This window comes from Nilaparvata lugens, chromosome 3 (genome assembly GCF_014356525.2).
Source record: "Nilaparvata lugens isolate BPH chromosome 3, ASM1435652v1, whole genome shotgun sequence".
NCBI lineage: Eukaryota > Metazoa > Arthropoda > Insecta > Hemiptera > Delphacidae > Nilaparvata > Nilaparvata lugens.
This window is the reverse complement of record NC_052506.1, coordinates 37896974-37921170: the sequence shown is the minus strand read 5'-3', so window position 1 is coordinate 37921170 and position 24197 is coordinate 37896974. Positions and strand designations below refer to the sequence as shown.

Here is a 24197-nt window from a genome sequence, read left to right as displayed (position 1 = left end):
ATATGTTTTATTAGGTTGGCTAACTTGATACTCAACATAGCCGCCAATTCGCACGCAAGTAACAGCTGTTATAAGTTTTAAGTTTAACATAACCTTACAAATTTTGCAGTAAATAATATTACACATGTTGTTGTTGTTCTCAAGTCTCGTCATTACTATTTATTTACAGTAGTCATTTTATGCTCTTTTAGTTTTCAAGCTTTTAAATATATTTAAATTATTAAAGATGCCTTCAAAGATTGGTGACAATATTCATCTAAACGTGAAAGTGACTAACCCAACTCATGTAATCAAACTATCTGAACAAGTTGTAAAAGTAGAGTTATCTCCTTTTGAGTGGTCACACAATTTAATATGCATTGCATTTCCAAAACAAATATCAGTTAGAATTATAAAATTCCAGGTTTGTTCTGCTGTTTTTAATTAGAATAGAATTTTTCAACCTTATACTTATGCTAACGTATCTTAAAAAGTGAGACTATCTTGCCGACCAAGCCGGCTGAGTTCAATTTATTTTTATGTTATAGTCTTCTAGTATTTGGGTCTATGGTAGGTTATAAGCGTAAAACCTATTATCATAATATTTTTTCAATTGCTCGTAAGAGATCGAAAAAAAATTACGTCATTTTTTGTGAAAAGGAATCTATGATATAAATTTTTTTTATTTCTGTGGTTTCTATTTCTTAGATGTTAGATCAATTGCAAGGCATTTCTGGATAGATTGCGTCTTTACACAATAGTGAATAAACACGTATAATAGTTATCCTTGCTTCCACAACTGACATGCTGCAGAATTAAAAATAATTAAAAACTCTTAATTAAATAATTAATGAATATTATTTACTAATTAAAAACTCTTACATTTTTGCTCTGTGCTTGTTTAACAACCTGCCTGTCAATCTTACTTAGTTATTTCTTACATCCGGTGTATTCGCCACTGTCTTTAAAGCGGGGAATCGTCATATTTCAGGTAAACTCGATTATGTCCTCCGATGTTGGAATGTATATTCGTCTACAAATTCAGTTACGGTATAATATGGTCTCCTCAAAACGTATTGTTCCAGCTTCTCAAGGAAATGTGGATAGGAGTGTATCATTGAATGAGGTCATTTGGCAGGATTTTGAAACAGAGCGAGCTAGCATAAGTAGGTGTGTGCTTGAATTTCTAGAGCATATGTTGCGAAAGGTCAATTTTTATTCGGTCTCTGGTGTTGCAATTATGTCGGTCACTACGGAGTGCAGGGTTCTGTCCGATAGCAAGTATAATTGTTTCCATAAGATATAGTGAGACCACAGTGAGTATTTTATTTTGAATAAATAGTGGTTTGCAATGTTCTCTGAAATCCTGCCTCATAATAATCCTTAATGCCTTTTTTGACAGCAAAGTATTCTGTCCATACAGTTCCTTGGCGCTGATCCTCATGCTACTATTCCATATTTCAGCAAAGATGCAAACAGGGCATGATATGCAACTAATGCTGCTTTCTCATCAGCTAATTCTTCTTATCGTGTACAGGGACGATGATAGCATGTTGCACAAATGGTTCGTGTGCTCACCCCAGCTCAGGTTCTGGTCAATTATCACCCCAAGAAACTTTGTACTGCAAGTTGTGCTCATGTTGTCTTCTGCCTCAGGCTCTTTCTTGTCTTTGGTTGGGTGTGAAGACCATCTATACATTTTTGTCCCTGCTGATTGTCAGTTTGAGATCACTGTATGCTAATGAGGCTCTTTGGAATGCTGAAGCTATACTGCTGTCTTTGTCAGTTCCTCTTTGTTGGAATGATAATTGTGGTGTCATTTGCAAACAGCACACATTTATTATTTTTATCAAGTATTTCTGGGAAGTCATTGATGCAAATGAGAAAAAATAAGGGACCTAGAATTGAACCTTGCGGCACACCTTTATTCACCTTTCTAAAAGTTGATTTAACACTCGCAGTTTGATGTTGGTGGAGGATCTCTACATATTGTTGTCTGTCAGTAAAATAATTCTCGATCTATTGCAAAGCAATATTATATTCCTTTGTTTCAATTTTCCCATGAGAATTTCCTGATCGATGTTGTCAAATGCCTTTTGTAAGTCCAAGAACAGGCCTGTTGCTATCTTCTATCCCATGCATCATTTATAACGTTCAATAAATATGCAATGGTTGTATTTGTGCTACGCCCTTTCCTGAAGCCATGATGAAACATTGTCAATACAGTCCATTCCTCTCCATGTGGGCTATTAACTGGTCATATACTTCCCTCTCTAGAAGTTTGGAAACCCTGGTTAGGTTGGAAATAGACCGGTAATTGTTTGGATTACACTTGTCACCCTTTTTATAAGCAGGGAAGACTCTTTATATTTTTAGTTTCTCATGCAATATATCTTGGTTCAGCGAACTATTATATGTGTCAAAGGCCTCAGAACTTCTTCCTTGCAGAACTTGAGTAACTCTCCTGAAATTTCATCAAATCCGGCTGAGTTATTTGATTTTAGTTTCTCGAAGACATTTATCATGTCCTGAGATGTCAACAAGTCAAATGTTGATTGCACATAAATTTAATAGATAGAAAAATTCAATTTTTATTGCATAAAAAAATTTAGTATGTTGAATGAAAAATGTATTATTATTATTTATTTATTTATTTATTATTTTTTTTTTTTAATGAATTGATGAATTGTTACATTTAATTTTCACACAAAATTTCAATAAATCAAAAAATGTTCATTTCTTTCACTATTGACGCGGTTGATTTTATTGATGCACATTTTGGAAAACAGTCCGTTAAGGCACTCAGTATGATTTTCAGTTAAGTGTGACTCCAGTGTGATGACATCAGTGTTGGGCTGATCTGGATACACGTAGTGTTGGGCTGATCTGGATGCACGTAGTGTTGGGCTGAAACTTGTAGTCGACTGATGCATATCAAACTCGATACAGGTGACATCTCAGTTAGCATTGCTTCATGCTTGTAGTAGACGGCTGCATACCAAACTCGATACAGGTGACATCTCAGTTAGCATTGCTTCATGCTTGTAGTAGACGGCTGCATACCAAACTCGATACAGAGTCACGTAAATTTTGTATCATATTTGTAATTATACAATGTACATTTCAGGCTTGAAATGACAATGTAATTCGTTTTTTGGAAAAGAGATAGACGCTGCATACAGGATTAATTTAGGTGAGGATTAATTTAGGTAAGGTTTGGTTTTTTGATACTTTCAGTGTTCAAGGTTTAGAGTTCTGCATACAGGAATAATTTAGGAGAGGATTTTTGAATCAATTCTTTCATGATACTGTGACTGTTATTCTGAATTCAAAGTTGCGAATGTGAACATGGATGGCAATTACCTCCAGGTAATGTAGTAGTGTTGAAGTTTGAGATACAAAGTCAGCAATAAGCTATTGGCATTGGCGCAGGAATTGGCATCAGCACAGGCATCGGCGTAGATTTTGGCATTTTGGAGTAGTTATTGGTGTTGATATTGGCGTAGTTATTAGTGTAGGCATCAGCGTAGATTTAGGCGTAGTTGAGTCACACTAGTTCGAAAATCACCCAAATGTTCTTAACACTCTTCATGGCGTTCACTTGTTGCTGACTTCGATATTCACATGATAACTATTTCAATGTTAATGTCTGTGCTGTACCTGTTATCTTAAAATGCTTATAAACTAAGAAGAAAAATCTTGATTAGGCTATCAATACAATCTAATACACATGAAAATTATTTTTAAGTATATAATCAATATAAAATGAAATTTGTTAACATCTTATTATACAGTCAGCAATACATAATTGTGAAATATGGAGATATCAATTACAAATTTTCACTATAAAAAAAAATTTCATTTCCATCTATTCACTGTTCAAATATCAAAATTTAATCCATTCTTCAAAATAGAAATAGAATTTCATAACACCCTGTATCGTTATCAAAATTGTAAAAAACATCAGATCATCACAACAAAAAATAATTTCAATACATATTTCAATAATTTCAGACAATTGGTCTTCTATTCACAATCATTTCATAATATATCTGCATTTCATTATCATTTAGTATAACATTTCATTTATAGCAATTTCATTTCACATTTATGATTTATCATTCAGGGTTTCAAAATTATTTAGTTTTAATTTTGTGTTCAAAAATTGTATAAAAAGCAAATTATTTAATATTATTAATCATCGTTTGTTGGATACTATAGTTTATTTCGACTTTTCAATGTTCTAAACACAAACTACATTTCATGACAAAACTTTACTATCAATCATTAAACAAGAAATCATTCAAAACATCAATAATATTTTGCTTCAAAGGCAATCAATATTCATAATCATTATTTTGCATCTATGGCAATCAACATTATTAATCATTATTTTGCATCTATGGCAATCGACATAAGTAATCAACACAAAAAATATTATCTCATTACTGCCTCTCTAAGTCATAACCTCTGTTATTCCTTCTTTAGGCAATAATGGGTTTCCATCTCAAAAAACAATCACATACCAGCAAAATTCTAATCAACAAACCCCACTAAAAATTCTACATACACTCCAGCATCCATTTCAAACGATAATCAATCATATCAAAATTTATATAACAAACAATTTTAAAATTTGAAAAAGATATCAATTACAAAACACTTTAGAAAAATTTTAGCCTTTAACTCATTTCAATTGATAATATAACACAACGTTTTTATTCAATGAAAACATTATGATTCAAGTTAACTTTCATTAATACATCACATATATATGGCTACAGAATTCATTAATACTTTCAAATTTTGAAGTTTATTTATTATAACAAAAGAATTTATAATTAAAGACTGTATAATAAGTACAAACATTTCAAGATTATAATACAAGATGATCAAGATGAATAATGGGTAAATAAGTTCCCTAAAAAATACAAACAAGAGAAAAAGAAAACTGGTAAATAATTCCCTAAAACAACACACATTTCAAAATAAGTGATACATGATGAAAAATATGTCACAAGCAAACAATTATTTACACTACAATGGATAGATTTTGGAAAAGTTAAGTTTTATCAACAATTTAAAGATTAGGAAAATAAGCTACTATTTTAACTTCTAATATTATTTCAGAAAAATACAAATTTAAATGACTATGGACAAGATTGGTTAAGATATGCATCATAGAAGAATTTTACTGAACATTACACAAAGACAGGAAAGAATCGAAATTTGAAAAGATTAAGGGCCAAGAAAAATAGGCTACAGGAAAGAAAAAAGATACAATTATGGACTCTTACCATACGTAGTATTTACGGTCATTGCTATTCTGAATCCCGGCATGACACAGGATTTCTAATCATAACATAGTGCTGGGGAATACCCTTTCATCATGTGATTCACAGTCATCATCTTGTAAATAAGCAATTTGAAACAACCTTTGAATACTAACACATCAATGGTGACTTTGTGTTTTGTTTTCTTCTGTGCCTTTCGCTAAACATTCAGCAGCAGTGGCGCAGTTGTGTGCCTAAGGAGATAATTTTGAATAAAATTTAGAATTTAGAAATAGGCCGGCACATCTAGAAAATACCTGAGTCTATACCTAATTCATGCAGGTGAACGGGCTAGAGTCAAGAAAACTTCAATTAATCTTGCCATGCCTGATTTAATAGGTTTATACTATAGAAAATCACTACAATTTGAAATAATTGAAAAATACAAACAGTTTCAATAAACATTGGCAACTAAAATCGAACAACAGAAACAACAATTTCATGTTACTTTGTTGACATTCTTCATCTGATTCGGGGGCGCATTACTATCCCCGTTTAGATAGCAATACGTCACAAAACCAAACAATATCAGTCATCAAATAACAAATAATTAACTTCAACATAAAATTACTCAAGAAAGAAAAGCCCGTTGAACCCAAGTTTCGTCGATAGTAACCCATATAACCCATTTCATAATAATTTTGAATCCCCACTTTTGATTGACATTCTCGAATGAACCTTTGTTTCACTACACTGCACTTTCGTTGGTCTGTACGTTGCTTTATCGTCGGGGTTACAGTACCTTGTTTTTGGCGGTGAGCTTTTACCGGTTGAATTTGGCTTGACGGCGGCGTCCTCTTACGTCCCTAGACCTGTCGTCTGAACGGGTGTCTTGAAGCGGTTTTACATAAAGTTGCGGAACCAAAGGGGTGGTAGTACAAGAAGTTGGTTTGGGGACACACATGAACCGCTGTAAATAAATGTATTACAGCATTAATTTCTAACTCTTCCTACAATTCATCAAAAGCTAAAACAGGAGTTTATTCTGTTATTTAATTTAGATTTTATCTTGACATTCTGATTTCATTCTCAAAATTTAACAGATTTAAAACAAATTTACTTGCCAGAGTGTCATTGAAATACAATGTAACCTTTATGAAAACATCCGTAATAATTAATATAATGCGTTTAGAAAATGAATACTTCATTATTATGATGTTAACTTATATGATATTTTTCGTTTGGATTGCGAAATCAAATACAATTTTTCATATAGTAGCTCGGCTAGTATTGTTGGAACTTGTGCGCTAGCCAACATTTATTTTATTTATTATTTATGAACTTTAGGACGCAATCCAAGTGTAAATAACGGCATTCGCCCAAAACTGCTCAGAACCTTAATTAAAAATGAACATTCATTACATTAATTTCCTGGAAAAGAAAAACTTTCTTCTTCGTCTATTAAGATTTCTATCATAAAAAATTTACTAAATCATTCGAAAGCCTTAATGTCATAAGAAAACAGAGTCTGAAAAATATAAATTATAAAATGTCATAAACTCAATATGAACATAATCTTAAAAATTTCATTCCAATTTAATGCTATCTTCCTGACTTTCAGCAATACTCTACGATAATCTATCTCCAGAAACAATAACTCAAATGTAACGTAACTGAAAACTTTCCATACTTCTGTAGAAAAAATTTATAAGTATCTTCCATCACTAATAAAATCAAAGGATTATTCTCAATCAATATTATTAACTTGAAAAATACAGGCTTAATTATTCAATACTCTTATGGAAGTTTCAAAATTGATTGAAAATTCCCTAAATTATTTTTAACCTTATTTTACGTACCTTAGCGGTTATTTGAAGAAACAATTATTCGTACATGATGAAGAAACACAATTAAACCTTTCAGGACATGGCACTACTAGAAATTTTAACTTTAACTACATAACTAATGATCTAAACTTATAAACTTGCCCAAAAAGGGCGAAACATAATGACTACATCTTTACTCTCGTAGTGCTCCTAGCAAAGTGTCCTCCGAACGTAATCTGGTCTGTCGCTGGGGAATCGCCCCACTACTGTATTTAGAAACAGGTCTCCTATTGGGCGAATGGAATCAATTTGACCAATCGTCGCGTGGCTTCTAGAGCCTTTGGACCAATAGTAACTGCAAAATCGGTAGTTTGTTATAATTTCAATGCTTGCTGTTTTCCAACTTATCGCATTTTATGTCGCGACAAGAAGGCTAAGTTTTAGAGATAATTCCATAATCTACATTCCTCGACGACTCGGAGCCACAATTTTTAAATATCTATCATGGGAAACTCGAAGTCATGGCCGTTCATAATAGAGAGAGAAAATAATTTATTTCGCTAACTCACTTACAATCATGGCTCTAGTCTATTGCGTATTAAATTTACTATTATAACTTGGGAAAAGGCTTGAATTAAAGAGAGTGCCCGGCACACTCCCCTTTCTTCTGGTGTGAAACACGCAAAAAGAAATCTAATCAGGATATGTTACCATAGAGGCATTCTGTATGATTTGGAGAGTCGAATTTCTGGATTGATAGTAGGATCCAATTTGAAGCGGGCCCTCTTCAAAAGAAATCTCTTTAATCATTCCGAAATTCAGCAAAATGTATAACTAATTGAGATTTGTGGCAAGAGTCTTTAAAACTGTGGCAAGAGTCAGGACAAAACAATATGGGCGTGTCCACCTTTTAAGTAGGCACTAAAGACGGACCGAGTATAATAATCTTGAATACTTCAATCACTTTATTGAGTCCCTGGTTATTTTCTTGGCAAAATCTAACAGGGAAAACGTTTAAAAGACATCATAGTTTTAATTGGTTCTATGTTACTCTGCTGTTGTAAAATATGAAGTACGTTTGATCATAATAGTAAAGGATGAAACTTTTTCACTCAGCTGAATGTATTGAAATCTAACTATCATTACTATAGAGTTGAGAGTGCAATATATTTTTAACAATATAAAGCAATTCAATAGGCAATACTATTCTACATAGAGACTAAGATTCAAAGATAACAATGATTGAAACAGCATTATTATATCAACGCGAGAGCTATATGACACAAGCGCGATTTTGCATTCCACAATCATGAGAAAACACTTTTCATTATAATATTCCAGTATGAAACTTTTACCTCAGAACGCTAGTCAAAACAAAACTATGATCGAGTGCCAGGCTATTATTTATCGCAAACTCAAAGTACGTGACATTTTCTCTCAACATTATTGAATTTACCAATACACTAACACATTAATAGACTACTATTACACTATTACTGATTCTCAAGTTCACTGACATTTCCAACCTTACTGGAGCCTCACATAATTATTCCTCAACTATAAACTTCATATCCAACTAGTTTCAATTACTCTACTAGATCTCAAAATATCTCAACTTATTCACATGGAAAACTTGATTGCAATTTTACTATTCATCATTAAAAATTTATCATTTCATTAAAGATTTTCCTATTTTTTTTTTATTTATTAATTCTTTTTGACTACTTATCTCTAAAGGGTCCTACTACTGTTAATTACCTCAATTCAATTTTCCCAACAAAAATTCTATTTCCTTTTTGACACGAATTTTCCTACATATTTCTACCTTATATCCCCATTTAATTTTTAATCAACCTTTCAACTCTCAACTACAGAATAATTTAAACTCATGCTTAACTCAAGAGATTTTCCCTTTTTATTTCAAATTCAACTAGAAGAATTTCACTGTTAATTTTATTTTAATTTAACCCGTTAAGTACTGTTCCAATATTTGTTTCTACTTTCATTGATAACCATTTTAACATTACCTAGGTACTCGAAAAAGTTTCTCTGTTATTTTATTTGTATACCTTAACTAATCACTTTAAATATTCATTGTCTAAAACTTTCAATTTTCGTTACCATACCAAATTTCTAAGCAACTTTAAACTCAATAATACCCCTTTTTTTTACCAATTTTTACTTGTGTTTTTGCGGCTGACTTTCCTACCAAACATTATCGAACCTTTTGACTGGGCTTCCCTAAACTGCATTACGCTGATTGTTTTCCTTACAATCACTACGAAGACTCACTAAATATTCTAGATTTCGGTTTACGTTATTCTACTGACGAGCCCCATAACTCTCGAATGAACCAGACCGTTTACTAGATACAATTAAATCTTAGCTCACACCATCTTCGGTGCCTTTCGCTAAAATTATACAATTCCACCATACAAATTTGCAAGGTTAGTCACAGCTAGATTCCTTGATTTGTTACATGGACAACTATCGGGCAGTGCTCCGTTCTCTCTGGACACGGACCTACACTCGCGCCGATTACCTAAATTCAACAACAACACACACAGGCAGGACATCCCCTTGTCCTCCTCAAATCTTGAGTCTCAACTAAACAAAAAAAATTCCCCACAGTCTACAGGAAACGTTACCAACACAACGGATCTTTACACTATCGCTACGCATGCCTACCGCAAAAATCACACCTAAAAAAAAAATATTTCCAATAATAAAACTGATTCACCTTTTCGAGAATAAACATTACTGATAAAGGGACTTAACAACCTCAACTCAATCAACTTATTTTCATACAAATTCCCAAGGATTTGATTATCGTTTCAACTTTAATCTACAATAGGTACCCAATTATTTAGTTTAAACATCTCAAGGCCAAAACTACTCATCAACTTTTCAAAACTACATATCAACAATAACTAATAAAACAGTTTCCTATTTATTCTCTGATTACCTTCGATCTACCTAAACTTATCAAAAAAATTTCCTATTTTCCTCAAACATTCTCCCATAATTAAATAGTGAAGGGAGCCGAACTGTCAAGGCATGCTGAATGCACTCGAATCAAGAGACTTTTTCATTTAGGTTAAGTTTTATCAGTTTCATCCCCATTTTCCCCGTCATGTGTCGTTCTGAGGTCGGTTCACGATTGGTCTGCTGCTTCCATGATGCCTCTCACTGACACGTCAGCTCGCTCACCCTCAAGTAGGTATGATTATTTCAATAATAGTAATAATGACGCAGGTATGTTTCTAGCAAATAAGCTCACTCTTTCAAAAAACTTTTCAAGGCTGCTCACCTAACGTACAATCACTCAGTTGCCACATTGATGAACTCAGAGCAATCTTCCGTTTTCAGGACTTCAATATAATCGGAATTTCCGAATCATTTTTGAAGCCTAGTATTTCATCAAATTTTGTTGCATTGCCTGGATATAATCTTTTCCGGAATGATAGATTAAATAAAGCTTGTGGGGGTGTAGCAATTTATGTGAAAGAAGGTATCAAAACAAAAGTTTTAATCACATCTAAACAAGAGTATTGTTCCAGACCAGAGTTTATGCTACTTGAATTATCCTTATCTAGTACTGATAAATTACTCGTTGGTATCTGTTATCGCCACCAAAAATAGGTCATTTCACAGATTTCGAAAATGCCTTGCTTTCTCTTATGCCTTGTTATAACCGTATACTAGTTATGGGGGATATGAACACCGACTTGAACATGACAAATCGTAACTTTGACTACTTTCAACTGACTACAATTTTCCAATGCCTAAACATGACTATTTTACCTCTCGATTCAACTCATCATACTAATGAATCAGACACACTCATTGACCTTCTCATTGTTAGTGATCCCAATGAGGTTGTTCAAGCAGGCCAAATCTCAGTCCCAGCTATTTCTAGACATGATTTGATCTACTGTGTACTTTCCCATAAGATACCCAAGCCAGAACAGAAAATTATCACTTATAGAGACTTCAAAAACTTTGATGAAGCCGCCTTCCTGACTGATGTGGCTCAGACTCCATGGCATCAATTGAAGCATTACCCTCAGTTGATGACATGGTCAAGACTTTCGAGAATTGGACTTTGACTTTGTATGACAAACATGCACCTTATGTGACAAGGAGGATTAATAGAAAACGACGAGTACCGTGGATGACTGAAGACATACTTAAGATGATGGGACGTAGAGACAAAGCACATAGAAAATTTAAAAAGACATTTGACTTGGACAGTTTGATAGAGTATAGGAGCCTTAGAAATAGGGTTAAACAGGAATTACGGAACTCAAAGATTAGGTACTTGAATTCGTTTATGACAAACAATAGACAAGACTCTAAATCACTTTGGCAGGAATAAAAGAATTCGGGCTTGGCAAACAGAAATCGAATCCACAAATTGACTTACCATTGAATAATATAAATGACCATTTCGTTTCACACTCTAACCAACGCGACGAAGTTGTCATTGCTAATCACATCGATGATCTTGAAGAGCAGGTTACAAACTTAGATTTACCAATCACTGATCAATTCATTTCCATCCAATCTCAGAAGAAGACACTTTCAGAGCAATTCAACGTATTCATAGTAATGCTACGGGTGTAGACAAAATTCCTATTAAATTTATCAAGAAGATGTTATTTGCTGTTTTACCAACCATTACATACATTTTCAACAAGTCACTTGAAGAAGGCATTTTCCCTGAAAACTGGAAGTTTGCTCTGGTTCGCCCTCTAAATAAAGTTCCATCACCCAATAAAGTTGAGGATTTTAGACCAATCAGTATTTTACCTGCATTGTCCAAAGTGCTAGAAAGACTCATTCATGCTCAAGTTGTAAAATTTCTAGACAACAATAGTAAGCTTCATAGCTTTCAATCAGGCTTTAGAAAATTCCATTCAACTGAGACAGCTCTGCTTCGTGTCACTGATGATATAAGGTTAGCTATGGACCAAAGAAAATGCACCATCCTCACCCTATTTGATTTTTCTAAAGCATTCGATACTGTTGATCATACAGTCCTCTGAATAAGTTGGCTATTCTTGGTTTCAGTCACAACTCGTTAGTTTGGTTTAAATCCTATCTATTAGGTAGGAAACAATGTGTATCTGTCGGTGACAAAAAGTCAACTTGGAAAAACGTTATGCATGGAGTACCACAAGGTTCAATTTTAGGCCCTCTCCTCTTCACTTTGTATGCTAATGACCTTTCTTCCATTATCAAATTCTCCAGTTTCCATACTTATGCAGACGACCTTCAAATCTATTCAAGCTGTCCCATAACAAAAATTAATGAAACAGTTGAAATAATGAATCAGGATATCAATTCGATAGTGGAATGGACAAAGAAAAATGGCCTTAAGCTTAATCCCATCAAAACACAACCCATTATAATTGGATATTCTCGTCTTATAAACAATATTGACCTTGAATCGATTCACAAAATTAGTGTAGACGGTAATGACATTCCTTACTATAGCTCAGTTAAGAATTTAGGCATTATTATGAATAATACTCTTGACTGGTCAGAACAAGTGAACAAAACTTGTAAAAAGGTATTCTCAGCCATGCATGCATTGAAGAAAATGCACGATATCCTCCCTAGAAACATTAAATTATTATTGGTTCAATCTCTCATCTTCCCACATTTAATGTATTGTAATTCTGTTCTTAACGATATGCAAGTCACTCTGAATGATAAACTACAGCGTTGCCAAAATTATTGTCTACGTTTCGTCTACTCTCTCCAACGCCATGATCATATCACCCCAGCCCACATTGCTAGTTCAACATTAAAGCTTCCCGATCAGAGGCTTTTTCGAATAGTCAAGCTTGTTAGAGATATCTTGATATACGGTAATCCGAACTATTTTAAAGATGATTTCAAATTGTCTCTGAAGGTAGGAGGATAGATGCTTCACATACTAGAACCGGAGAAAGTACTTTAAGGATACCCAATCATCGAACTACTATTTTCACAAAATCCTTCTTAGTCAGTGCCTGTCGTGCATGGAATGCACTTCCTGTTTCTATCAGGTCCATCGAGAGCCGAGCGAGCTTCATCCTAACTTTAAAAAAACATCTTTTGGAACAAATGACTGAAACTGTCCGGCCCTAGAACGATCACATGACATCCATCCCCCACCCATCCCACAAATACAAACCTTTAAACCATGTTATAGAACGAATTGTATATATATATATATATATATATTATATAAACTCATGTTATTTCAATTATCCACTGCATAATGCTGTTTATTACTGAAAGTCGATAACCCTGATCTACTTTCAGCCTACTTCATTTTATTTATTTGATCTTATCTACCTATATAATTATTTTACTCTATCAATTTTCTGTTTTTTTTCTCTTTAATATTCATATTGATTAAAACTTTTACAATATTTCCATTAATAAATAAATCCTTAGTTTAAATAACGAAATTAACGTTTTGGTAGAGAGTTAGTGGGGAGGATATTTTTAATATTCTTTCCGAAGAATGGACATTGATATGTCCAAAGCTCCGCCAATTTATGTAGATGCATAACAATATGATTATTATCTAGAGTTATTATATTACAAACTGCTTTTTCATATCATATACAGTTCAATAATTATTTTCTTAGTCTATATTATGTAAATTCATCTATAATTTTGCTGTATTGTAAGCTATTGTATATAAGTGTATAAGCCAGTATATATTGTAATCTACATAAATAAAGTACTCAATCAATCAAATAATAATTTCCGAATTTTCCTAATTTACTTGGGTTGACCTTTAAAATCTCAATATTCCCTTTCACTACTACTATACTGATATTCAACTACCAGACGTGAGACCAGAATACGTACGTTGACATTACAATAATTCCTATCATCATTCACGGAATTACAGAATGCAAAAAATTTATTCAGCACTTAGAGTTTCTCACATATCCTAGTTTCTTCTACTCATTTTTATTCTAACGTTAAACCATTAATTTCTTAATGATCAATTTCAATATGAAGTTTCAGAATACTTTCAACTTAAGCTTCAATGATACTTGACTTTATCTTTAAGCACTTCAAAAGATTATCATTTTAATGGTTTAACATAACTGAATAACTTTCCTGTTTCATCTACAATATTTAAACTTCAGAAAAATTGGAGTAGCAACAATAAATTATTCATTCAACTCCAAACCCAAAATATTGACAGTTAACACGTTCACAGATGAATTATTAAGTATAGACTCAGAAAAATTGATCTAGTATTATTAGAGTAAGTATGAAAAATTTAATTTTTTAGAAAATTTGAATTCCAGAGATTTAAATATCTCTAGACAGCAGAGTCGGCGCAGTTGTGTGCCTAAGAAGATAATAGATAAGATAATTTTGAATAAAATTAGAATTTAGAAATAGGCGGCACATCTAGAAAATACCTGAGTCTATACCTAATTCATGCAGGTGAACGGGCTAGAGTCAAGAAAACTTCAATTAATCTTGCCATGCCTGATTTAATAGGTTTATACTATAGAAAATCACTACAATTTGAAATAATTGAAAAATACAAACAGTTTCAATAAACATTGGCAACTAAAATCGAACAACAGAAACAACAATTTCATGTTACTTTGTTGACATTCTTCATCTGATTCGGGGGCGCATTACTATCCCCGTTTAGATAGCAATACGTCACAAAACCAAACAATATCAGTCATCAAATAACAAATAATTAACTTCAACATAAAATTACTCAAGAAAGAAAAGCCCGTTGAACCCAAGTTTCGTCGATAGTAACCCATATAACCCATTTCATAATAATTTTGAATCCCCACTTTTGATTGACATTCTCGAATGAACCTTTGTTTCACTACACTGCACTTTCGTTGGTCTGTACGTTGCTTTATCGTCGGGGTTACAGTACCTTGTTTTGGCGGTGAGCTTTTACCGGTTGAATTGGCTTGACGGCGGCGTCCTCTTACGTCCCTAGACCTGTCGTCTGAACGGGTGTCTTGAAGCGGTTTTACATAAAGTTGCGGAACCAAAGGGGTGGTAGTACAAGAAGTTGGTTTGGGGACACACATGAACCGCTGTAAATAAATGTATTACAGCATTAATTTCTAACTCTTCCTACAATTCATCAAAAGCTAAAACAGGAGTTTATTGTTATTAATTTAGATTTTATCTTGACGTTCTGATTTCATTCTCAAAATTTAACAGATTTAAAACAAATTTACTTGCCAGAGTGTCATTGAAATACAATGTAACCTTTATGAAAACATCCGTAATAAATTATATAATGCGTTAGAAAATGAATACTTCATTAATTATGATGTTAACTTATATGATATTTTTCGTTTGGATTGCGAAATCAAATACAATTTTTCATATAGTAGCTCGGCTAGTATTGTTGGAAACTTGTGCGCTAGCCAACATTTATTTTATTTATTATTTATGAACTTTAGGACGCAATCCAAGTGTAAATAACGGGCATTCGCCCAAAACTGCTCAGAACCTTAATTAAAATGAACATTCATTAACATTAATTTCCTGGAAAAGAAAAACTTTCTTCTTCGTCTATTAAGATTCTATCATAAAAAATTTACTAAATCATTCGAAAGCCTTAATGTCATAAGAAAACAGAGTCTGAAAAATATAAATTATAAAATGTCATAAACTCAATATGAACATAATCTTAAAAATTTCATTCCAATTTAAATGCTATCTTCCTGACTTTCAGCAATACTCTACGATAATCTATCTCCAGAAACAATAACTCAAATGTAACGTAACTGAAAACTTTCCATACTTCTGTAGAAAAAAATTTATAAGTATCTTCCATCACTAATAAAATCAAAAGGATTATTCTCAATCAATATTATTAACTTGAAAAATAACAGGCTTAATTAATTCAATACTCTTATGGAAGTTTCAAAATTGATTGAAAATTCCCTAAATTATATTTTAACCTTATTTTACGTACCTTAGCGGTTATTTGAAGAAACAATTATTCGTACATGATGAAGAAACACAATTAAACCTTTCAGGACATGGCACTACTAGAAATTTTAAACTTTAACTACATTAACTAATGATCTAAACTTATAAACTTGCCCAAAAAAGGGCGAAACATAATGACTACATCTTTACTCTCGTAGTGCTCCTAGCAAAGTGTCCTCTGGAACGTAATCTGGTCTGTTGGCTGGGGAATCGCCCCACTACTGTATTTTAGAAACAGGTCTCCTATTGGGCGAATGGAATCAATTTGACCAATCGTCGCGTGGCTTCTAGAGCCTTAGGACCAAATAGTAACTGCAAAATCGGTAGTTTGTTATAATTTCAATGCTTGCTGTTTTCCAACTTATCGCATTTTATGTCGCGACAAGAAGGCTAAGTTTTAGAGATAATTCCATAATCTACATTCCTCGACGACTCGGAGCCACAATTTTCAAATATCTATCATGGGAAACTCGAAGTCATGGCCGTTCCTAATAGAGAGAGAAAATAATTTATTTCGCTAACTCACTTACAATCATGGCTCTAGTCTATTGCGTATTAAATTTACTATTATAACTTGGGAAAAGGCTTGAATTAAAGAGAGTGCCCAGCACACTTCAATAACATGATTTTATTCATGGGTTCATTTGTTTCAACAAAGCCATTTTGCTTACAAAAGTTAGTCATGTTCACTTGAGAATGCATTGCATACACCTTTTCAATTCTCAGTTGAAAGTTGAACTCATCAACTTGACTCAAAGCAACATTCATTTTGTTTACATTGTTCCTAACCTCCACAGAAATCTGTCTCATGTAATCATTCACTTTGTTTATAGTTTTCCTAACCTTCAATGTAGCAATATTACTTTCATGATAGTTGACTTTCAGTGAAGACAACTCCCTACCTACTTCTTTATTCAATTCTACTATCTCACTAGGGTTGACTTTTTCAACAACAGTAACTAGGCCTACATTGTCAGAAACTTGAATGAGTTGATCTTGTAACTTAACACTACTATCATCCTGCTTCAATTTGTTTTCATCTTCATGATTATCACTCAATGTTTCAGCAAATTCTTGCTTCATATCATCAAACCTAGCATTAAACCTAGCATTTTGCTCATCAAACCTAGCATTTTGCTCTTGTTTAAAATTATCAAACAGTTGTGTTAAGGCAGCTATTAACTCATCATCATTTTTAATATTTTTCATATTGTATGCCATTTTGTAATATGCACTGATATCTATTCATTAAAACTTGATTTCTCTTGAACCGATTTCCCATTCAGCATTATACCATTCATAACCTATCAAGATATCTATCCTACTAATAATTTTTATAACCAGGGATTTCATGGTGTACCATTTGGGACATATTTATTTTGTAATTCGGTCCCACCACAGGGGTAACATTTGCCGTGCTACCAATTTCTCCTAATTTGGTTGGAATAGCATTTAACACCTATTAACCTAAGGATAGTTGTCGGCTCCAATGTAATAGATTCTTGATAAATTATGAATGGATCTATCGCCTATGAATGAGAAATCCAGTTTTCAGAGCAAATGAACTTATAATCTTCATGGATAAAATTATACAAATACAAAGAACAATAACTTACAAGTCTAAGCATCTAAAATTAGGTAGCCTATTACAAACTAAAGTACTTATCCGGTTTATAGTTGAAAAACAGTGGCTATTGGCTTGTATACACACAAAACAAATTATATGGATAAAATAGAACACTATAAACTGTTTAAAACTCAATTTAAAACATTAATAAATTCACATAAACGAAAATGATTCAGAGCAAAAATTTACAACACACACCTAGCCAGCCATTAGTTTCAGAGAAGAAAAAAAAGCCACCGGAAAAACTACAAGTCAGAACAGAGAGACCTCAAAAAATCATTGTCTATGCTACAGACACGTCACCAAAAAATTATAAATTACAAGTTTAGAATTCACATTTTATATTTGTTCTCAATAAAACTTTATTTTGAAACTATTATTTCAAACTTTCATATATCATCTCGATTTAAATAAACTATTTATCTATTAATTCTGCTAACCAAGCCTCGGTGACACCATGGAACAATGCAACAATCATTTACGATAAAAAAATCTCCGTCAAAAAGTTTGTCCATCTATCGATGACTCTGATATTTACTATAAAGTTTCATAGATCTCGAATTGAAGATTCGATTCCAATGTGAGAAAAAATGTAATATTACATCACCTTTCTAAAAGTTGATTTAACACTCGCAGTTTGATGTTGGTGGAGGATCTCTACATATTGTTGTCTGTCAGTAAAATAATTCTCGATCTATTGCAAAGCAATATTATATTCCTTTGTTTCAATTTTCCCATGAGAATTTCCTGATCGATGTTGTCAAATGCCTTTTGTAAGTCCAAGAACAGGCCTGTTGCTATCTTCTATCCCATGCATCATTTATAACGTTCAATAAATATGCAATGGTTGTATTTGTGCTACGCCCTTTCCTGAAGCCATGCTGGAACATTGCCAATACAGTCCATTCCTCTCCATGTGGGCTATTAACTGGTAATATACTTCCCTCTCTAGAAGTTTGTAAACCCTGGTTAGGTTGGAAATAGACCGGTAATTGTTTGGATTAAACTTGTCACCCTTTTTATAAGCAGGGGCAGACTCTTGATATTTTTAGTTTCTCATGCAATATATCTTGGTTCAGCGAACTATTATATGTGTCAAAGGCCTTAGAACTTCTTCCTTGCAGAACTTGAGTAACTTTTCTGAAATTTCATCAAATCTGGCTGAGTTATTTGATTTTAATTTCTCGAAGAGATTTATGTCCTGAGATGACAACAAGTCAAATGGTGCAAAAACTGGTCCGTTGCAGCTGGTTGTTGTATCTGAGTTTCTATTTGCATATGTAATCCCAGAGAGTACTGGCTGGGTGAGTTTTTTTCATTGTTTATTTCTTTCTTTATTTACTGGCTGCGAAGTATTTCGTCCACTCCTCTGAGAAGTGAGTCTCCTATAATGAGGGGGCGATCACATTTGGTTTCTGCGTCCGTTTGTGAAGTGTTTGTAGATTGGATGGGCTTGTCACCTCCTAGCGTACTGCTGTGACTGCTCTGTATCCTGGTTGGCTCCAGATTTTTTACCAGATCATTTACCAGATTTTTAGTAATATCCTCGGCATTTCTCCTGATAGGACAGTTAGATTCAGGGTGTATGTCCTGAGAAAAATCTAGAATTATATCTTCCAGTCTGTATATGGTTTCCTAGCTAGGGCATCAGAGAGTCTTTCTCTGTCCCTCTTTAGCAGTTTGATTTCCTTTCTCAAGTAGTTCATGTCAGAAGGATTTCTATTATGACTTCATAGTTATGTTTGTCTTTTTTGTCTTTCCAGTATTGGATTTGTTGTATGGATTGCTAACTACCTTGTCGGAGTCCTCAATGGCATCATTGAAATATTCGGGCAGAGAGCAGTGTGTCATCCCCGGTTATAAGTTGGCATCCTTTTATGCTAGAGAGGAAAGATCACACGGAGGTACACTGATCTTCTGTGCTGATCATATAACTTGTCAGAAAATAGAGGTGTCTCAATTCTGTGTTGAAAGGCACATAGAGGCATGTGCAGTGCATGTTCAGTCACATAAGTTGATAGTGGTATCTTTGTACCGCACTCCTGACAGTGATCCTGGCCTGTTTTTGGAAAAGCTGGAAGAGATACTACGATTTTTCTCTCTGGGTGGTGTAAGTACAGGATTGTTCTTGGAGGTGACTTGAATGCTCATTTTGTCATTTTGAGAAATCAAAAGACTTCTAGGGATTTCGTCAATTTGCTTCGTCAGTTTGATTTCTATTGTTGTAATTCAAAACTCACTCGTAATCTGGCATGCCTGGACAATGTTTTCTCCAACGCTTGCTTGGGTGATGTTAGATCTGACATACTCCCTTTCCTCTACTCAGATCATGATGCTGTCAAATTTGAACTGCGTGACATGGTGGAGACCTCGGAACCAGGTGCAAAGGAGGATGCCTCAGTCAAAACTTTCAGGTGTATTTCGGCTGGCAATGTTGAACATTTCAAGTACTGCATATCCAGGATTGATTGGAATTTGGAATTGGGTCTGGATGAGGATTAAATGAGCTCCAGTCATAGTTTACCATCATCATCTTGCCCGAGTGTGTCCGATTTTCAAGAAGGGTAACAGAGAGGATCCAGCAGACTACCGGCCAATATCGCTCATACCTGTCTTGGCCAAGGTTTTTGAGTGTATTGTTTCGGAGCAGCTGAGTTTTTTTCTTGAGAACAAGGGCATCTTCACGGGCTCCCAATATGGTTTTCGTAGGGGTAGATCAACAACCAATGCCATTGATGCTCTTGTCACGGACATACTCAATGAATTTGAGAAGAAGGGTTTTGCCTGGGGTACCTTTTGTGACTTGAGTCGGGCATTTGATTGTGTCAGTCACAAGATTCTGATTAAGAAACTGAATTTCTTCGGCATCCAGGGTACAGCTCTAAATTTGATTTGCTCCTACCTTTGTAACAGGAAACAGACGGTTGAGGTTCATGGAAAATGGTCACCTACAGTGAGTGTTGAATGTGGAGCTCCTCAGGGCTCCATTCTTGGGCCTCTGCTTTTTTTGATAGCTGTGAATGACTTACCTTATAATGTGGATGCCAATACATATATTTATGCAGACGACACTACTCTGATAAATACTGGTCGTGATATTCTGACAGTTGGTGAAGGGGCCATTAATGCAATGACACAGGTTTCTGATTGGTTTGCAGCTAATGGTTTTCTATTGAACCAAGCCAAGACACAGACAGTTGTCTTCAGTTTAAGACCATATGTGAGCGACCCCTCGATTTCTAATAAGGCCAGATTTCTTGGACTGACGGTGGATAACGATCTGTCTTGGGCTCCTCATATTGATACGGTTTTAGATAGGTTGTCTCGAGTGAACTTCCTCTTACTGCGTTTGATGTCATGTGTGCCTTTTGAATATGTAAAGTCTTCATATTTTGCTCTGTTCCAGTCGGTTCTGTGGTATGGTCTGGTGTTCTGGGGTAATGCTACCAGGATTGGAGAGGTATTAATAATGCAGAAGAGAGCTATCAGAATAATGAGTAGAGCCGATAGAATAGCCCACTGTAAGCCACTTTTTGTTGAGCTTGGCATTCTTACGGTAGTGAATCTGTATATATTCAGTAGCCTTGTTCACACTCATAAGTGTAGAGAAACGCTCCAATGTAGATCGAACGTTCATATGATTAATACTCGACATAGTCATGACATCAACATTCCTTTTGTCCGTCTGGAAAGACTAAGGTCCAGCCATCTGATAATGGGTAGACGTTGATTTAATAAATTACCCCTCAAGTTTAGAGACATGAGAACCATAGAGTTCAAAAAAACTCTACACACGTGGCTCTGCGCTAACCCCTTCTATCATGTTGACGAGTTTTTTCAGCTGCCTGAATCCAGCATAGACCTGTAATGCTATAAAAACCATTGAAACCATAAAGGCATAATAATTTGACTAGTACTCTATTATGTATGTGTTCTAATATTTTGACGTGATCTCATGCATCTATAGATGTCTCATGGATCGAGAAATATATCTATCTATCTATCTATCTATTAATTGCTTTATTATTGAGTTGTTGTTTACAATTGTCACAAAGCCACACCTGTTCAGTTCTCCATTTCATTTCATATTGTCGGTCAGTGATATTAATGCATTCTACGTGATACCATTTGCTTACGTCACAGTCACTGGCGACAGCCTTGTCATTATCGTGGACTAAGTGTTGGCAAGTTTGACACATGTATTCTCACAAATTTTCACCCTGTTCAGCTTTGTTACAGTAGTTACGCTTAACGGCTATGTTTAACTGGTTTTTCCAAAGCATTTCACTGCTCCGAAAGAATTTTATAGTATTATAGGACTACAAGTTTGTACTGTAACAGTTAGTCGAATAAAAAAAATAAATATGTAGAATACACAAAGAGTTTTCTATTTCTGTGAGCAATATCACAGCTACTATCACAGTTATTTGATGAAAAGGTTTTTAATAGTCTTAAAAATAGTTTATATATAACACAGCCTTGCATAGTCGAAAACGAAGTTTACAATCGAGTAAGTTTTTATCAACAGACTAAACAGTCTTATATAGGTTTAATTGACTCAACAGTCAATGTGGAGAACCCATCTTTCACTTTTGAGAGTCGATATATAGGTACGTTGATTTTTCTTGTATTGAGAACATGATTTTGTTCACTTACCGCGAAGGATTCGTGGTGAGTTCCAATGCACCCAACAACTGCCCATAGTTTTCGCACTGAAATCACATAGTTTTGCACATTGTTTATTCTTAGAGAGCTTTCTTCTGCAGCAGTACGTTGTCCTTTTATTTGCAGTTTGTAGTATTGACTTTCAATAAAGAATTCCACTTCACTTTTATTTTATATTGTCCAGTTATTTTAATTAGAGCTAAGTCACTAGGGTTAGTTTCAACAAATAAGCTAGCGGTTAGCATAACATAATTTTTCTAAATGGACTGGCTAATCGGAGATAATTTACACTCATTCTAGAAAGTTCATCCAAAATAATACTCATGTGAAACACATAAATTAGAAAAGATTTAGTTTCCTTTGTCTTTGAAATATTTTGAGAAACGATTTATTTTACCTGTTATTTGCACAGTTCGAACTGTTATTCACACAGTTACCTGTCATTCACAGTACTATAAAATAATATTCTCACCATTGTTGTTTGCACATATTATTAAAATTGTTCAAAATTTTCTTGCAGAGCCACAATCATAGTTAGCACATTAGCCATCTAGACTTTAACTCACATACTCAATTGAGTTGATATTTATCAGTTCATTTGTTTCAGGAAGAGGATGAAGAGTTGGAAGAAGAAGTGGACGTTGAGTTACTTGAAGACTTTACAGTCAACTGCCGTGTTGATGCTCTTGCTTGGAGCCCTGAAACCTCGTTGAATATTTTACCCAAATGTATTATGTTTTGTGCTGCCACCAAGGATTTTAATCTGATACTCTTCTCTTCGAACACAGTAGATGCATATTCAGAGCAGGTACATTTAACAATTAATGTTTTTCTTCTATATCCTCCAGTTTGATTACTTCTTTTTTTTTAAATCTCAAAGCTGGTTCTAATTATGAAACAATGCAGTTAGGTTTTCCCAATATGGATTGCCCTAGAGAGAATAAGTTTTATTATCATTATTATACTAGGTAGTATAATAACATTATTTTAACAATTTGGTACTTTATTTATTTTATGCGGAGTTTAAAAGCGTTTCTATCAAATAGGTTTTGAAGGAATCGTGAGGTGAAAACCCTGAGTGTGAGTCGCCGGAATCGGAAAAGCTAACTGCCAAAAATCCATGTGATTCATGGCACGACAAATAAGAGCAAATTACTGAGACTGCAATAAACAACTTTTCGATAACAAATTCAGTGCTCTGGATCTTAAGATCAACAGTGCAACGATCTTAAGATCAACAGTGCAACGATCTTAAGAAGGAAAATAGTAAGCTCAAACAAGAAATTCAGCGTTGTAAATAAACTGAAGTAAGCGCGATAAATTCGTCTGAATAATTTGATCCTTTGATTTGTTTTCAGGTGCTGACTGGTCACACAGACTATGTGAACTCGATTGCTTTCGAGTCGAATGGAGAATACCTGGCGTCGGCCAGTGATGACCTCAGCTGTCGGTTGTGGGCCATGAAGGATGGCCAAAAGTGTGTGGCTGAGTTCGCTCTCAAATCTCCTGGTAAGCATCGTAAATAGTAATTCCAGTAATAAATTGTAATTTATTATCATTCGCCAAGAAGCACTCTTCTCCCATTAACATCTGATGCCCATGATTTCCTGGTAGGCATCAGCGATAAAAATATTGTATGAGTGTTTGAACAAGAAAGTTTTTGGACAAAACTGGACTCAAAAACTAAATCGAAATAATAAAAAATCATGAAGAATATTCAATCTATTTTACAAGTGGAAGTGGTGAAATTCAACTGTTAAGGCGGAATAATAAATGTGTTAAGGCAGAATAATAAATGTCAGCTAAAATCAATACAGACGTAAG

The 24197-nt window shown here is 34.1% G+C and overlaps 1 protein-coding gene across 1 annotated transcript in view; it reads left to right on the top strand.

Moving 5' to 3' along the window:
- Nucleotides 1-31: 31 nt before the first annotated feature.
- The window catches only part of LOC111054311 (nucleoporin Nup37), a 32329-nt gene continuing 8163 nt past the window's right edge, over nucleotides 32-24197 (top strand). Inside the window, exons 1-3 of the mRNA XM_022341318.2 lie at nucleotides 32-403; nucleotides 22981-23181; nucleotides 23732-23882. Coding sequence (XP_022197010.1) covers nucleotides 227-403; nucleotides 22981-23181; nucleotides 23732-23882 — 529 coding nt within the window. The 5' untranslated portion in view covers nucleotides 32-226. The remainder of the gene's footprint in view (nucleotides 404-22980; nucleotides 23182-23731; nucleotides 23883-24197) is intronic.